The sequence below is a fragment of the Coenobita brevimanus genome, chromosome 78 (genome assembly GCF_032717465.1).
Source record: "Coenobita brevimanus isolate Jiangsu-jjx chromosome 78, ASM3271746v2, whole genome shotgun sequence".
Taxonomy (NCBI): domain Eukaryota; kingdom Metazoa; phylum Arthropoda; class Malacostraca; order Decapoda; family Coenobitidae; genus Coenobita; species Coenobita brevimanus.
Window position 1 is genome coordinate 3,801,817 of NC_137031.1, and position 16,038 is coordinate 3,817,854.

The 16,038-nt window shown below is 42.4% G+C and overlaps 1 protein-coding gene across 1 annotated transcript in view; it reads right to left on the reverse strand.

The window, feature by feature from the left end:
• LOC145408640 (protein turtle homolog A-like) overlaps positions 1–14,290 on the reverse strand; it is a gene marked incomplete at its 5' end in the record, with an annotated part of 264,170 nt that extends 249,880 nt beyond the window's left edge. The window contains 4 exons of the mRNA XM_080279325.1: positions 2,625–2,828; positions 5,034–5,150; positions 10,517–10,722; positions 14,145–14,290. Coding sequence (XP_080135451.1) covers positions 2,625–2,828; positions 5,034–5,150; positions 10,517–10,722; positions 14,145–14,290 — 673 coding nt within the window. The remainder of the gene's footprint in view (positions 1–2,624; positions 2,829–5,033; positions 5,151–10,516; positions 10,723–14,144) is intronic.
• Between the last annotated feature and the right edge of the window lie 1,748 nt (positions 14,291–16,038).

A 16,038-nucleotide genomic window follows, 5' to 3' on the forward strand; every position in this document is an offset into this window, starting at 1 on the left:
CTAGCATGTGAGCGTGTTGTTGACGTCTATCTATCTATGTACTGCCAGACCCTGCAATCCCGTTCGGGGTAGCCACAAATAAATCGTCTCCACTTCGCCCTGTCCCCCACCATTTCACTGCCCTGCTCCCAACTCACACCCCTGTCTCTCATATACCTCACCACCTCATCCCCTCCATCTCATCCTCGGCCTCTCCCTCCCTCTCCCCCCCCCCTCCACCTCACTCACATACACTCTCTTCGTCAGCCTTTCACCCTCCATCCTCTCCACATGGCCAAACCACCTCAGTGTATTCCTTCTAACGCTTCCGATCACATCCACATCCACACCACAACGCTCCATTGTATCCTCATTCGTCAGCCTGTCTCTCCATGTGACTCCACAAGCTCCTCTTAAATAACTCATTTCCACTGCTCTCACTCTTGACTTGTGTCCTTCCAACAACGTCCAAGCTTCACTTCCATACCTTAGAGTTGGTATCACAATACTGTCATGTAGTAACTTTTTCACTTCCATGCTCACTTCCCTGTTTCTTATCACTGCTTTCAAGGAACCAGCAACCTTTCTTCCATGCTGTACCCTTTCAAGCACTTCACCCTCCAAACCTCCATCCTTACTCATCACACTACCCAAGTACTTAAACGTACTCACATTTTCCAATTCCTCACCATCCAACCTCGCTGTACATTCACTGACTTCACCTCTCTCAAAGACCATCACTTTACTCTTCCCTACATTCACCTTTAGATTCCGTTTCTTACACACTATCCCAAACTCATCCATCAAGCCTTGCAGCTCCCCTTCGTCTTCACTCAACAACACAATATCATCTGCAAATAACAGTACAGGGAGTTTCCAAACACTACCCTCTCTCACCAGGGCCACTCCAACATCCACTACCCTACCTTGTACCTCTTTTATTACCCCATCCATGTACAGATTGAACAACCATGGAGACATGACACATCCCTGTTTCAAACCAACCTTCAAAGAGAAAAATTCACTCAGTTCACCATCCACACGCACTGCAGCCTTAGCACCAACATATATACTCTTCACAGCATTCAACAACTTCCCGTCTACTCCATATATTCTTAATACTTTCCACAATCCTTGTCTATCCACCCTGCCATATGCTTCCTCCAAATCCATGAATGCCACATACAACTTCTTTTCCTTCTCTAGAAACTTTTCCACTAAAGATCTAAGAATGAATATCTGATCTACACTATCTCTTCCCTTCCTAAAGCCTCCCATTTCTTCTCCAACTAATCCCTCTGTTCTTTCTCTAATTCTGTCAATAATTATCCTACCATACACTTTCTCTATTCTGCTAAGAAGAAAAATGTACCCTATGATTACCACACACTCCTTTTTCCCCTTTTCCTTTGTACAAAGGACTCTACCTTCCTCCCAGGCCAATCTGCACATCTTCCACATCCATTCTACTACTATCTCTCCCCCATGGTTCAGCATTTCACCACACACTCCATCAATTCCTGGGGCTTTCCCCAATTTAACTTTCTTCATAGCTTCCACAACTTCTATCCTACTGATTTCTTCCTGTCTTCTCACCTCCCACCTTCTCCCAGCCATTCCCCAGCCACCTATACCCGCATTACTTCCATCCTATATGTTCAACAATTCCTTAAAGTGTTCTCTCCATCTGCTCACTTTTTCTCCCTTCTCCGCTGGTAATCTATCATTTTTATCTCTCACTCCCCAGCTAATTTCACTTCCACCCTGTCTTACTCTCTTCACCTCTTTCCAGAACATTTTCTTACAGTCCCTCCACTTTACACTCCAATTCCTTCCAAATTCCTCATCCACTCTCTTCTTACTCTCTCTTACTAACCTTTTCACCACTCTCTTCCTTTCTACATATAACTCTCTCTTCCACCTCTCAACTCCTTCCACGTCCCTATTTCTCTTCCGTTCATTGTATGCTTTCTTCTTTTGTGTCAGCCTGTCTCACCTCTTCAGTCCACCACGCTGTTCCTTGCACCCCCCTCTGTCTTCTCTTCATCCCACACACCACATCACATGCTGCACATATTTCTTCTGTCAGTATGTTGCCCACACCTTCCACGTCCCCCATCTGCTCCAATTCATATTTGCCCAATCGTTCCTCCACTTCTCTCTTATATTCTGCCTCTTTCTCATCCTCTTGTAACCTTTCCACTCTCCTTGCGAATACCCCTTCTTCCCGTCCTTCCCTTCTTCTATTTCTCCATCTTATTTGGATCTTGATTCTGGCCACCACCAAGTAGTGGTCAGAAAGTTCACTCCCCCACGTTGTTGACATAAGTACAATATTCATATTATACATGTTTATATACTCACATGTCATATGTTTATACTCACATATCATGTCTATGGTAACAGTGTGGGACAGTGGTATGGTAAGGTCTGAGATGGGGACCTGGCAGGTGTGTTGTTGAGGTCTATGGTGACATTGTACATACATTATTATATCTATGGTATATACTCACATATCATGTCTATGGTAACAGCGTGGGACAGTGGAATGGTAAGGTCTGAGTTGGAGGCCTGGCAGGTGAGTGTGTTGTTGAGGTCTATGGTGACATGGTACATACATTATTATATCTATGGTATATACTCACATATCATGTCTATGGTAACAGCGTGGGACAGTGGAATGGTAAGGTCTGAGTTGGAGGCCTGGCAGGTGAGTGTGTTGTTGAGGTCAGCGCGGGTGAGGGGCGGGAGGGAGAGTGCGTTGCGTGTCACCTGACCCGTTTGTACCTCACTCACGTCGTCCAGCAGTGACCCCTCCTGCCACCAGCTGACCTGAGGACGGGGATGACCTGCACACACACACACAAAGGACAGATTTAGTAAGCCTAGTGTCTCATGCAAGATTCGTTGCATAAAAAGTAAATGCATATGAAAATTTAACAGGTAAGTTCAGGTAAGTGGAATATGACTGCGGAAAATTCCTTAGAGTATTTTTTTCTTTTTGCATATTACACCTTTTGTCCCCTTATTTTTTTATAAGGCAAACTAGGTTATATATATCTATATATATCTATCTATCTATCTATCTATCTATCTATCTATATATATATATATATATATATATATATATATATATATATATATATATATATATATATATATACCGGGTATATGTTATACTTACATATATATTAACAAAAGGGAATATCACTGCGTAATACGCATAATAACAAAGCCTTCAGTGCCAACTATAATAAGACACTAAGATAAAACATATAGATAAAACAACTTCATCATGGAAGTAAACGCAACATTACTTTGAAAATACCGAGATTGATGAAAAAAAAAGTATGTAAAAAATAAAGAGGGTTAAAGAGTAAGAATAACTTTAAGAAAAGCAGCTAAGACGAGGAGACACAAGAATGTTAAAAGAAGGAGGCCTCAGAGAGAGAGAGAGAGAGAGAGAGAGAGAAAGAGAGAGAGCAACAAGTGTAAGAGCCTGTGAGAGTACATTAAGTGAGAGTGAGAAAAACCCAAAGCACAATAATTTGAACAACAGGAAGATACACCGATAGAGAGAAGGGAAAGTGAGGTTTAGCAATTGCGATAGTGAGAGATCAAGTGAGAGTGCACAAGGTGAGAAGGAACAGTAGTGAGAGAAGCAAAGTGAGTGAGCAATAGTAAGAGAGAGCAAAAGTGTGAGTGAGCAAGGCCAGCGTGAGCCACACTGAGATAAGCAAAGCATATGAACAATGTAAATGTGTGTGAGCAAAGGAATGGCGTCCTCAAGTCTGTAGTCCAGCATGTGTGTGTGGCACAGAGTATGGAGAGAGAGAGAGAGAGAGAGAGAGAGAGAGAGAGAGAGACAGAGACAGAGACAGAGAGACAGAGAGACAGAGAGACAGAGAGACAGACAGACAGACAGAGACAGACAGACAGACAGAGACAGACAGACAGACAGACAGACAGACAGACAGACAGACAGAGAATGTGAATAAACTACTGATGTATGTGTGAAAAATAATGTCGAATACATTGTATGTGAAACAATGCCGGGAACACAGACGTAAGAACATAAAACTCAAAGAATTTAGTACTTACCTTGACGTTGCCCTAGTGACTCCACCATCGCACGCACAGGAGACACACTTCCTATATATCATGTTTCCCTTTATATTGTACGAGAGCTTCGCTTAAAATATAAAACATTCTAGTTGTTACTTTCCTCTCCTCGGCAGTATTCCCAAGCCGCAGAGGCTTGCTATGGTTCTCTGCTCATATATATGATTGTATTTGGTATGAAACAAGAAAGACAAAAATGATGGACATGCGCTCAGTTTGAAAGAGGAACGGAGCCAGAATGGGCCAACGTACATCCCTTTCTGTACATCAATCTATAAACATCTGTTGCCTTACATTATAGTGAACATCAGTCTATATACATCTACAGCTTATTTCAGTCTATAAACATCCACCACTTTCATTTAATTACTTTTTCGAATACCTAATGCCGAAAATTTACCAAGTTATAATTACTATTGACTTATCTGTTAAACTGATGTATTGTGCCTGACAACTGACACCTCTAGTTTTTGACGTCCTGACAACACTAACCTCTTAGGACTTGACAACACTGGCTTCTGATGACCTGACAGCACTAACTTCTGAAGACCTGACAACACTGACTGGCTTTTGATGACTTGACAACACTGGCTTCTGATGACCTGACAGCACTAACTTCTGAAGACCTGACAACACTGGCTGGCTTTTGATGACTTGACAACACTGGCTTCTGATGACCTGACAACACTGGCTTTTAATGAGCTGACAACACTGACCTCTGATGACCTGGCAATGCTGACCTCTGGTGACCTGATAACACTCGCCTCTGATGACCTGACAACACTAACGTCTGATGAACTGACAACGCTGACCTCTGGTGACTTGACAACACTCACCTCTGATGACCTGACAACACTCACCTCTGATGACTTGACGATACTCACCTCTAATGACCTGACAACACTCACCTCTAATGACATGACAACACTCACCGCCAAGCACCTGGCAGGACAGCGTCACCTCGGCGCCCTCAGGGAACGGACCTGCTACACTCCCCAACCTTGAGTTCGGAGAGTAGTCGCTGGTCACGGTCAGGCTCCGGGGCGGCTCTGGCGGAGGCAGGGGAAGGCACGGGAGGGTAAGGCACGGTAAGACAGGTTGGCGATTAAGCAGGCTGGGACAAGTTGGAGGTGAAATTGGGGGACAATGGGTGAAACAAGCGCAAAGTCAGGGCCTGAGGCATGGGGAGGCAGGAGTAGGTCACGTAGTGGGTGAGGCAGGATGATGCAGTGGGAAGTAAGGAAGCAGGTGAGGCAGAAGGATAGGCAAAAGACGTCTGACGTAACTTATTGGAGGTGTAAGGCAGGTGCGTGGAGGGCAGATAGTCAGCTGGAGTGAGTGATTGGAAGGAATGATGACATGGAATATAGGATGAGCAGCGGTGATGGTGACCAAACAAGTGTTATGACGGCAGACAGGTGGACAGCTATGAATCTAACCGGATGGAGTGATACAATAGATATTGACGATACTATCTGTAGAGAATGGAGGATGATTGGCTATGAGAGCATATGTGAGCGAGGATGAGCAGTTGTCGGGAAGGGGAGGGGGAGTAACACTGTGTCTGATATGGAAGAATGAGGATGATAAGTATATGAGTGAGGCGAGTGTGAGCTGGAGAAAGGGCAACCTGATAGCAGAGGACAGGGTGGCAAGTAGGCGATTCGTCTGTGAGCACCCCTTTTGGAATTACAGTTGATATATACATATTAAGAGGATGTGAAAGGCGGCCAAGTAACGGCGGCAGCTCGACAGTGTGGGGCGATGGGTAGACATGGAATGGAAGAAGGAAGATAAATGATGCAGTAAAACAAACCAGATGGAGAGATGCAGTGGAGACTGAGGATGCTAGGAAGGTGAGACAAATGTAAGCAAGTGATAAACAGGTTAGACAAATAGTGTGGGGTGATGGATTGGCATAGGTTAGGAGACGAAAGACAATGATACAGTAAGAGAGGTAGACAGTGGTGATCAGCTTGGACAAAGGAAGATGGATGAGCCGGATAGTGGGATGGGAGACAAAGCAAGTAAGTAGCCCGATGCGAAAGATGGACTGGTACGGTGGGCAACAATAAGGAAGTGAAAGAGAATGTGAAAAGACAAACAGATGACTGGTGGGGAATATAAATGGAGAAGGGAGGTAAAAACTGGCATTAAAAAAAAAAAAGTGGGTAAATTGTATGCTTCGAGATATAAACACCGATGGCAGACATAAGGACATAGTAGAAAGTGATTTTCTGTATAAAAGGATGTATGTAAAGTTGTAAATAAAACAAAGATGATAATATGATGACATTTCCTTATGTCTAACAACTGAGAAAAAAATTACGGACAGGGAAGTTAGGCAGACATTCAGGTTGCAGGATGTTTTGGTCGTATAAGCTGAGGTGACAAAGAGGAAGGCAAACCCATAACGTCAGTCAGACATTAATGAAAAGTTTTTGTACATTGTGTATGATCAGCCTGCAGTATACATCACTGAAAACAATCATCAGTGATACAGAAAGGCAGTCAGGTAAGTCAAAACAAGCAGGCTTTGAGGCACGGGAAAGTGGTAGGAATTATTCACACTAGGCAGTTTGCAGAAGGGTGAACATGTGTGTCTTCAGAACAGACGAAAAGAAAGGAATTAGGGGTTAGCATCAAGCCCAAGGCAATACTGATAATTAACCCAGCACTCAGATGTGAGTATCAGAATATTATCTACTCAGGCAGTCACATCACTTATATGACTAATGCTTTCAATACACTCGAAAGCTTGTATCATCCACAGCCAAGCTCGTACATTAAAGAGGATATGAATTAGTTTGCATTATATAAAGCAGTAATGCTTAATTGCCTACAATTTAGAGGAAGAGCTAAATCAGGATCAGTTTTTCTGTGTACGTAAGAATAATCAATCTATCTATATACCTAGGCTGCTTCCCCCAAGGAAAGGGAGGCAGCCGACACAGAACGACACACTCCCAATTTACTCATCCACTCAAACACATTCATTGGCATCTTAGCCCCACAGGGGAGAAGGGACAGATCCTCACCGCACCACACCGCACAAGGGTCAACTGCGCAGTGCAATCAGTGACATCCACAGCAGGGCCCGACAGCAGAGCTGGTTTACCCCTGCCACATCATAATAGACCCATCCCCTTATCCACATCTGACCTGATCAGCTGATTAGATTAAATATGGGAGATTATCCCCTTAGGGCTGCGTCATCATTTTTTCATTCACAATTTCTCTTCATTTTCTTCTGTCACACACAGCCACTCTTCCTTGCTCAACAGACATCCCTCTTGCATCCAACGCTCTCTTCACACCGTCCAGCCATCTTATTCGTGGTCTCCCTCCCAGCCTTAGACCTCTCACATCTGATCCAGTTATCTTTTTCACCAATCACTCATTATCCATTCTCTCGATATGCCCATACCATCGCACTGCTCAACTCGATCAGCCATCTCCCGAACAACTCTAGTTCTCCTTTGCACTTCATCATTTCTTACTTGATCCCTATGAGTCACTCCACACTTTCTCCTCAGACACCTCATCTCCATTATATTCAAACTTTTCCTCTCTGCTACACCCATATTCCATGTTTCAGCCCCATATAATGCAGTCGGTACCACAACACCCTTATACAGCCTTCTCTTCACATCCGTTCTAAGCAAACGACATCTAAACACTTTCTTCATTCCTCCCAGCACCTTTCCTACTTCATTCATTCTGCATCTATTCTTCCATCCACAGCAACATGTGACCTTAAATACTTAAAACACTCTACCTCCTCAAGCAACTCACCATTCAAAACTAGATTCATCCTCCTACCATCTACCAACCTCGCACACTTCATCACTTTACTCTTTTTCTCATTTACCTTCAATTTCCTCCTTTCACACACCCTTCCAAACTCCTCAACCAACTGTCTCAATCTCTCCTCTGAATCAGCCACCAGTGCAGTATCATCTGCAAACAGCAGCTACTTCAGATTCCACTCTCTACCATCAACATTCACCAAACTCAGACCTCCACTGAACACTCTTCCATTCACCTCCTTTACAACACCATCCATATAAATATTAAACAACCAAGGCGACATCACACATCCCTGCTGCAGCCCCACTCTCACGGGAAACCAATCACTCACAGTATTTCCACCTCTTACACACGCTCTACTATTTACATGAAAACTTTTCACCCCCTTTAGTAACCTACCATCAAGTCCATACAATCTTAAAACAGTCCACAAAGCCTCCCTATCAATACTATCATACGCTTTCTCTAAATCCATGAACGCGCAAAACACATCCTTGCCTTTCGCTAAATACTTTTCACACACTTGTCTCACAGAGAACACCTGATCCACGCATCCCCTCCCTCTCCTAAAGCCACACTGCTCATCACCAATCACTCCCTCTGTACCCTCTCTAACTCTCTTAATTAACACTCTACTATACACCTTACCTACAACACTCAACAGACTTATACCCCTAAAGCTAGTACATTGATACTTATCACCCTTGATTTTACATAACGGGACCACACAAGCACTTGCCCAGTCAATTGGCACCATACCTTTCACAAGACACACATTCAACAATCTTACTAACCACTCAATAATAGTCGCTCCACCGCCCTTCAGGCATTCCACAGCACACCCATCCATACCTGAAGCTTTCCCTTTTTTCATCTCCTTTACTGCCTCCTGCACTTCCTCCTTCGCGATCAAAGAAGCATTCAACTCTCCCAACACATTTATTCCTTGCACCCTTTCATTCGCCACAATCTCAGCCACCCTTTCTTCCTCTACATTTAATAATCTTTCAAAATACAATGACCAATTACTGTATTTAACTGCCGCGAGATTTTTTTCTGATTAGCTTTTATTTTGTGTTATGCAGCAAATACTATTAAACCATATAATCTTATTATACATCAATAGTTTATGAAGCGTCTGGAGATGCATCGTCATTGTGTAAACTCTAAAATACCATATAATTATTTTCGTAAATCTGGCCATTTTTATTGCCTATCATTTTCCTCTGAGCGAACATTTCACTAGATAAAAGAGAATCTCACCAATCTCAGAGAAGAGACGATGTTTTGTTGTTATTTTACTACAAGCATTGCTGAAATTTCATTTAGCCAACACTAACCTCCATAGCACAATAATATGGCGAATTCTACGGCCTGAAAAGTACAGGTGCTACACAACCATTCACAGATATGCAAAATGTCTCAGTCTGTTTTGGCAGCCAAATGTGTAATGTAAACAACAAGTTAGAGTAAAACATAAACATCAATCGTTCATTACTTAATCAGGCAATTTTCAATGCGTAACAAGATAATTAGTAACCCTTCGTATTAAGTAATGGTTATGCTAGACTTCACTTTCAACTTATCCATCATCATCATCATCCGGACTTCCCTTCCCACCCTAGGGCAGGGTGAGGAGTAGCAAAGTCCAGACAGCCCAAATTTGTCCAATCCAATGGGCCACGCTTCCATTCACTAATTATTCAAGCCCCCGGAATCTTGGCTCTATCGGATACGCCAAAAACATTCACCACGTTCTGTAGCTTCACATAATCGTATCCGATAGAGTCAATCCAGATGCTGCCACGTTAAAAAGGGGTGCCAATCCCTGATCATGCACTTCTCAGAACATTCACCCAGCCAGCTCGATCTCCTGCCAGTTCCCTAACCTCACTGACTTCCAAACCTCTCTTCCTCACACATTCAACCACAATATCTCTCCACCTTCTCCTTGGCCTACCTCGCCTTTTCCCTCCTTCAAATTCGCTCAGTTATACCTTTTTCACCACTCTGTTGTTATCCATTCTCTCCACATGACCATATCATCTCAGTACACTCTCATCGATTCTGGTGTCCACCGAGTTCCTCACTCTGCATCTTTCACGAATCACATTATTTCGTATCCTATCCACCCTCTGTACTCCACATACATTCCTCAGCAGTTCCATTTCCACTGCTCTTACTCTTGACTTTTCATTTTCATGCCACACCATAGTCTCACATCCATATGTTAAAGTTGGCAATAACACTCCTTCACGTAAGCCTCGTGCAGCTGTAACACTCAAGCCTCTGTTTCTTATCAAGGCCTTCATTGCACCAGCTACTTTTCTTCCATGTATCACTATACTTCTCACTTCTTTTGCACTTTTTTCTCTCTTTTCTATCACTGTACCCAGGTATTTGAACTCTCTCACCAATGCTAGTCTCTCTTCATTCACTTTTACATTGCACAGGGAGTCACCTTCTCTCTCAATAACCATCACTTTACTCTTTTCTACATTTACTCTTACCTTATACACAAACATTATAATACCAGACTTTGTCCTTGCTTATTAACTAACAGAATACCAAACCAGCCCAGCCCTGGCCTGTGACAGTGACTCACCGATGACTCTAAGTCGTATTCTGGTGTTCCTGGTGGGTGACTCAACAAAGTCAACCCTGCATCGGTAGTGTCCTTGGTCGGTAAGCCTGAGCTCCTCCAGCACCAGGCCGCGCTGACCCCTGTCCAGCCGCACGTAGGCGCGGCCCCCCAGCCCGCCCTCCGCCCAGTGGCTCCCGCCCTCCACACCCACGCCCCTGGCATCCACGCTGTATATAGGGAGGCAATGATTGTGTGTGTGTGTGTGTGTGTGTGTGTGTGTGTGTGTGTGTGTGTTAGCAATCTGAAAATCATAAAATACTTTCACACGACCAAGAAACGTTGTCATTGTCTTTGAATCATCTATTAGAAAAGTTAGTCAAAGCCGACCCAACAACAGACAGCCTCAAGAGAACCAATTGTTATATTGCTGCTTTGATTGCAGTTGTTTGTAAACAAACTTAGGAGAGGCCGTGTTGTCAGTCGTTTGCGAGACTGATAAAGTTCCTTATTAACCCTTTCAGTTCGGTGACGTATTTCTTCATTACTAAGGCCAGTAGACTATTATATTCAACTTAGGAAAGTACACTGGTAATGAATGATATATAAAGGATGCATCATACCCCTGGATTCCGAAATGTCAATTCTCATGTGAAAATAATTGCCTGAAGACAACAAAAATAAGATATACACGCCATCGGCCTCAAGGGGTTCAACAGAATGTGACCAATGCACCTCGTGTTAGCATGCACGGCAACATGGCAATGGTATGATTCTATGTACCAGGGTGAGAGCGTCATTATATTTTACAAATATATAGACTGTGCCAACGCTACTGTGCAATCACAGAAGTAAATTTTGAAACACTTGATTACGATAAAGAAAGAGGCAGTGAACAATAACTTATGAAACCCAGTACGGTACAGTAATCTTCGATGCTTAATAAAAGGTACCGGTTTAATGTGTAAATTTCATAAATGTTCCATTACATAGCAAATCGGCATTCTGGTCCACAAATGCAGCTGTACACAGGTTATCAACGATACCGCACCAAATTAAAACATTTACTCTAATCTGACACCTATCTACTGCACGTGGGCCATTTAGGCAAATTAATTTTTGCTTCGTTCTAGTCTTCCCCAAGAATAGGACAAACAACAATCCAATTTACATCCAGGTCCCCGGTTTTGTTGCTGAATGAGAAGAGACAAGAGAGGAAACAAACTTTGTCCAAGAATCTAATCAACCCCGGAATTGCATCCGGGTTCTTCCAGTTTTGGAGCACATGTGCTAACCAGTGCACCACCGACTTCCCCCGTACATATATACTTGTGCACCTACGCCACTGTACTATGTCGGACCAAAGTCCAATAACATCTGAGTAACGAAACTGAAACATGTGAGGTGAGCTGCCATTTTGGGTTCGAGTTTCCAGACTATGAGTTCATCGTGACTACTATTTCTGGAGGCGGCGATGGTGTAATTGAAGCACACTCGGCCGAATTCGGTTCCAAGGCCGGATTAGAACCCTCGAACAATAGGCGTTTTTTGTAGCACCTCGGAAAGTCAAAGGGGTTTGAGATTCCGCTGTTGGAAAGTCAAACTCCTCACCGAGGAGTTTGCCTCTGCAGTGGTGCATACCCAAACTACCAATCAGCGTGTTGTGTAGCGGAGTGTAGCCAGTTAGGGAGTTTAGCATGGTGTTTAATTCGCAATACCAGAAGATAACTATTCATTTTTTATATTATAATGCATAACAAATAATCATGTTAATGACTATATGACAATAAGGAATTCTAACAATGTACTTTATTACGAAAATCAATCAATTTAAATGTTTCGTCTCGCACCAGCTCGCACCTCCAGCCTCAAAATGGCCGACGCTCCAATGAATTGACTGTGGTTTTGGCTTCGTTCCAACGAAAGTACAAAATTACAAAATTCTTACGTAACGTCTCAGTCAGTCATAAGTATTTTCATGCTATTTGTTTTTTGAGGGATATAGATGCATTTCCAAACAGTGAAATGTGCTTGGATCCCAAAATTTTCCAGTTTATCATACGTCTTACCGCAGGAACTGCAGCCATTGAAACAAGTTTACAAATCCACCGCAAGGTTGGGCTTACTTGAAAAGAATAGGAGAGTAAATGGTTTCTACTGGCCTTAATTTCTGCTTCGGAATGGAACGAAAATTGTAAGTAATGCTTCTACGTTTATCTTAGGAGCATAAAATGTCATTATGAAAAAGTTGTCATCTCATTTCCTTGCAGACTGGCTATGTACGACAGTTCTTCCAGGGCTCACAGTGCTCGTTCGTCTGGCTGTGCTATTGCTTAGCGTTCTGTAAACTCCAACAGCGGAAACCCAAACCCTTTTGACTTTCCGAGGTGCTACAAAAAACGCCCAATGCTTTCTTTACTGCTGCCTGCCCACAGTTAGAACTGAAGTAGGACCCCATAGTGCAAATTCGGCGGTTGTATATCATAATTTGTTGCTGTTCAAGCCCATACGTGGCCCAGTTGACCCATCAACCGCAGGTAAGTAAATACCCCAACGGGATCATTCCTAGGTCTATGATGGGCAAAGAGCAAACCAAACAAATGTATCGTGTTTGGGGCTCAGGACTGCCCTCAGTGTCTCTGGCAAATGTAAGAAGGGAAATAACTATCGAAGAGTCATTTCTCGTGTGAGGAAAAAAGCGGCATATCGAGAAGCCGCTCCCACACGGAAATCGGCTCCCCTCCAAACTGAACAGGGATCCTCCTTGCAGGATGCAGGGTAGGGTGAATAAGTTCAGTTTCCAGGCAGTAATTGCATCTACTTCTCTCCACCCAGGGTACTGCTGCCAATTTCTGAAGGATTTTCATTGGCACAGTTGGGGGGAAGACTGGATCTCGGCATATTTGACTGTCTGTGTCCAGCATATAGGGGACTGGCCTTGCTACAAGCCTTCTTTAAATTTATTTTCTATTACCTCTGCGTGTGGCAAAATGTTATTCACTCTAAAACAACATATTCATTTATTACGCACCACACAAGTAACTTAGCAGTACGTATATGTTCATACAGTAGATACTGACTATCTGTATAACCAGCACAGTCTGTTTGACACATTCACCTGAACATCCTGAACACAAATGGTACACGACCACACAACTCACACTCACCACACGGGTGAGTACCAATTCATGACGGGGAAATTAAGTGAAGAATGCAAAGGGTATGAAAGACTTTTAGTGAACAAAGTAACATGAAGATGATTGGAACTTTTCGAAGGTAGGCTACCAGTATACAAATGGTTTGAGGAGTTTAACACTGGAAAACAAAAAGTAAGCGGCAGATATATATATGTTCACCACCTGGGATGGTTCACTGCCGACTACAAAGGCAGGAAAGGTGATGGCATTCCCAGCCCTTTTCGTGTTGAAATTAATAACCATCTCCCAGCATGTGGTTCCATGTACCGCAAAATATCTGACAAATATTGCCTTACCTCATTAGGGTGCTAACATAACTAGCCCAAGTATCCTTATCTTCAATTAATACAATATCATAGTCACTGTCTTTTATATTACAAAGAGCCTTGAAAGAAACTTTATGTCTGTTGCTGGCTTCATTGCTTTGTATTACTTTGTACTCCTTTGTACTGTACCTGTATATGGGAGTGCCGGCACCGCTGCGGTAGAACAGCACCAGGTGTGTGGAGTCGTTGGACAGAGGTGGGTCGAAGTCACATGGTAGCAGCGTCTGCCGCCCCACCACACCAACCACCTCCGTAAGTGGACCTGGTGGTACATGGACCTTACTACACACACACACACACACACACACACACAAGTAGAACTGATTGCAGTAGAGATCAGTACATCTGAAGGGAAAGTAATTGTAGCCAATTTGTACATGCCAACCAAGTCAAACACATGGGAAAGAGACGAATATGAGGACCTGGCAGAGAATACAATTCAGAGTTTAACAGCATTAATGGAAGAGGAATCGGAAAGAATTATACTAACTGGAAATTTTAATACAAATATAAATTGGAATACTCTAGATATAATAAGCCAAGAAATTGTTGGGACCAAAAGCTCCTGGATCTCGTTCAAGAGTTTTTCCTAACGCAACATGTAAGGGAAAGCACCAGAAAAAGAGGACTTGATGTACCCTCAATGCTAGATCTCATATTTACTAGGCAAGAAAACGATATTGACAATTTAATACACCACCCTCCACTCGGCAAAAGCGATCATGCGGTACTAAATTGCAACTTCAGGATTGCATATGACATCATTAACAGCAATGAAAGTTACAAAAAGAGCCTAAACTATAAAAAGGGAAACTAACATGACCTAAAGAAGTACTTCTTAGAAACTGATTGGGGAAAGGAGCTTAGAGGACAAGATTTAAATGCTATATATAAAAAATTCTGTGAACTTTATGAAATAGGAGTCCAGAAGTACATCCCAAAGAACAAAGAAGCAGAAAATGAAATAAAAAAATGGTTCAATACAGAATGTAAAAAATCAAAAGAAAAAAGAGATTTGTTGTGGAATAGATACAGAAGACACAATAGTGAAAGGACATATAATAATTACAAACAGGCAAGAAACGATTATACAAGAATAAGGAGGGAAGCCCAAAAACAGTTTGAGGAGGATGTCATAAACAAAAGTAATGATCAACCGAAGCTATTTTACAGTTACATCAGAAGCAAAACCAAAGTAAAAGATAAAATACAATCCATTACGGACGAGGGAATCACCTATACACAAGAGAAGGATATTTGTGAAGCACTAAACAAGAAATTCCAATCAGTTTTTACAGAGGAAAAAAATTTTGAGAGGGATTATGTGGAACATGCATGCCCACACATACTACCAGATATACAAGCATCAGAAAAGTAATACAGGAGGAGCTAAGTAAATTAGACAAAGGAAAAGTAAATGGTCCCGATGAAATATCATGTTGGTACTACGTGAATGTGCAAAGGAGTTAAGTATACCATTATTTTTAATTTTCAAGAAATCCTTGAGTCAAGGTAAACTACCTGATATTTGGAAGAAAGCAAACTTTGTTCCCTTATTCCAGAAGGGGAATAGACAAAATCCACTCAACTTCCGACCAGTGTCACTAACCAGTGTTGTAAGCAAGGTATTAAAAAAGCTTATAAGAAAAGCTTGGGTAAATCATCTAGAAAAACACAATATGATAACAGAAAAACAGTTCGGTTTCAGAAAAGGAAAATCATGTGTTACTAATCTGTTGACGTACTATGACAGAGTAACAGACACATTACAGGAAAGAGAAAGATGGGTGGACAATATCTATTTAAATTTCAAGAAAGCATTTGACACAGTACCACACCAAAGACTTTTATGGAAACTGTACCATCAAGGAGGAATTCGAGGCAAACTGTATTGTTGGATGCAAGATTTTCTCATAAGAGAAATGAACACAGTACTAAGGGGATATTTCTCATCATGGAAAGAAGTGACTAGTGGAGTACCACAGGGCTCAGTGCTGGCACCAATCATGTTTTTAGTGTATAT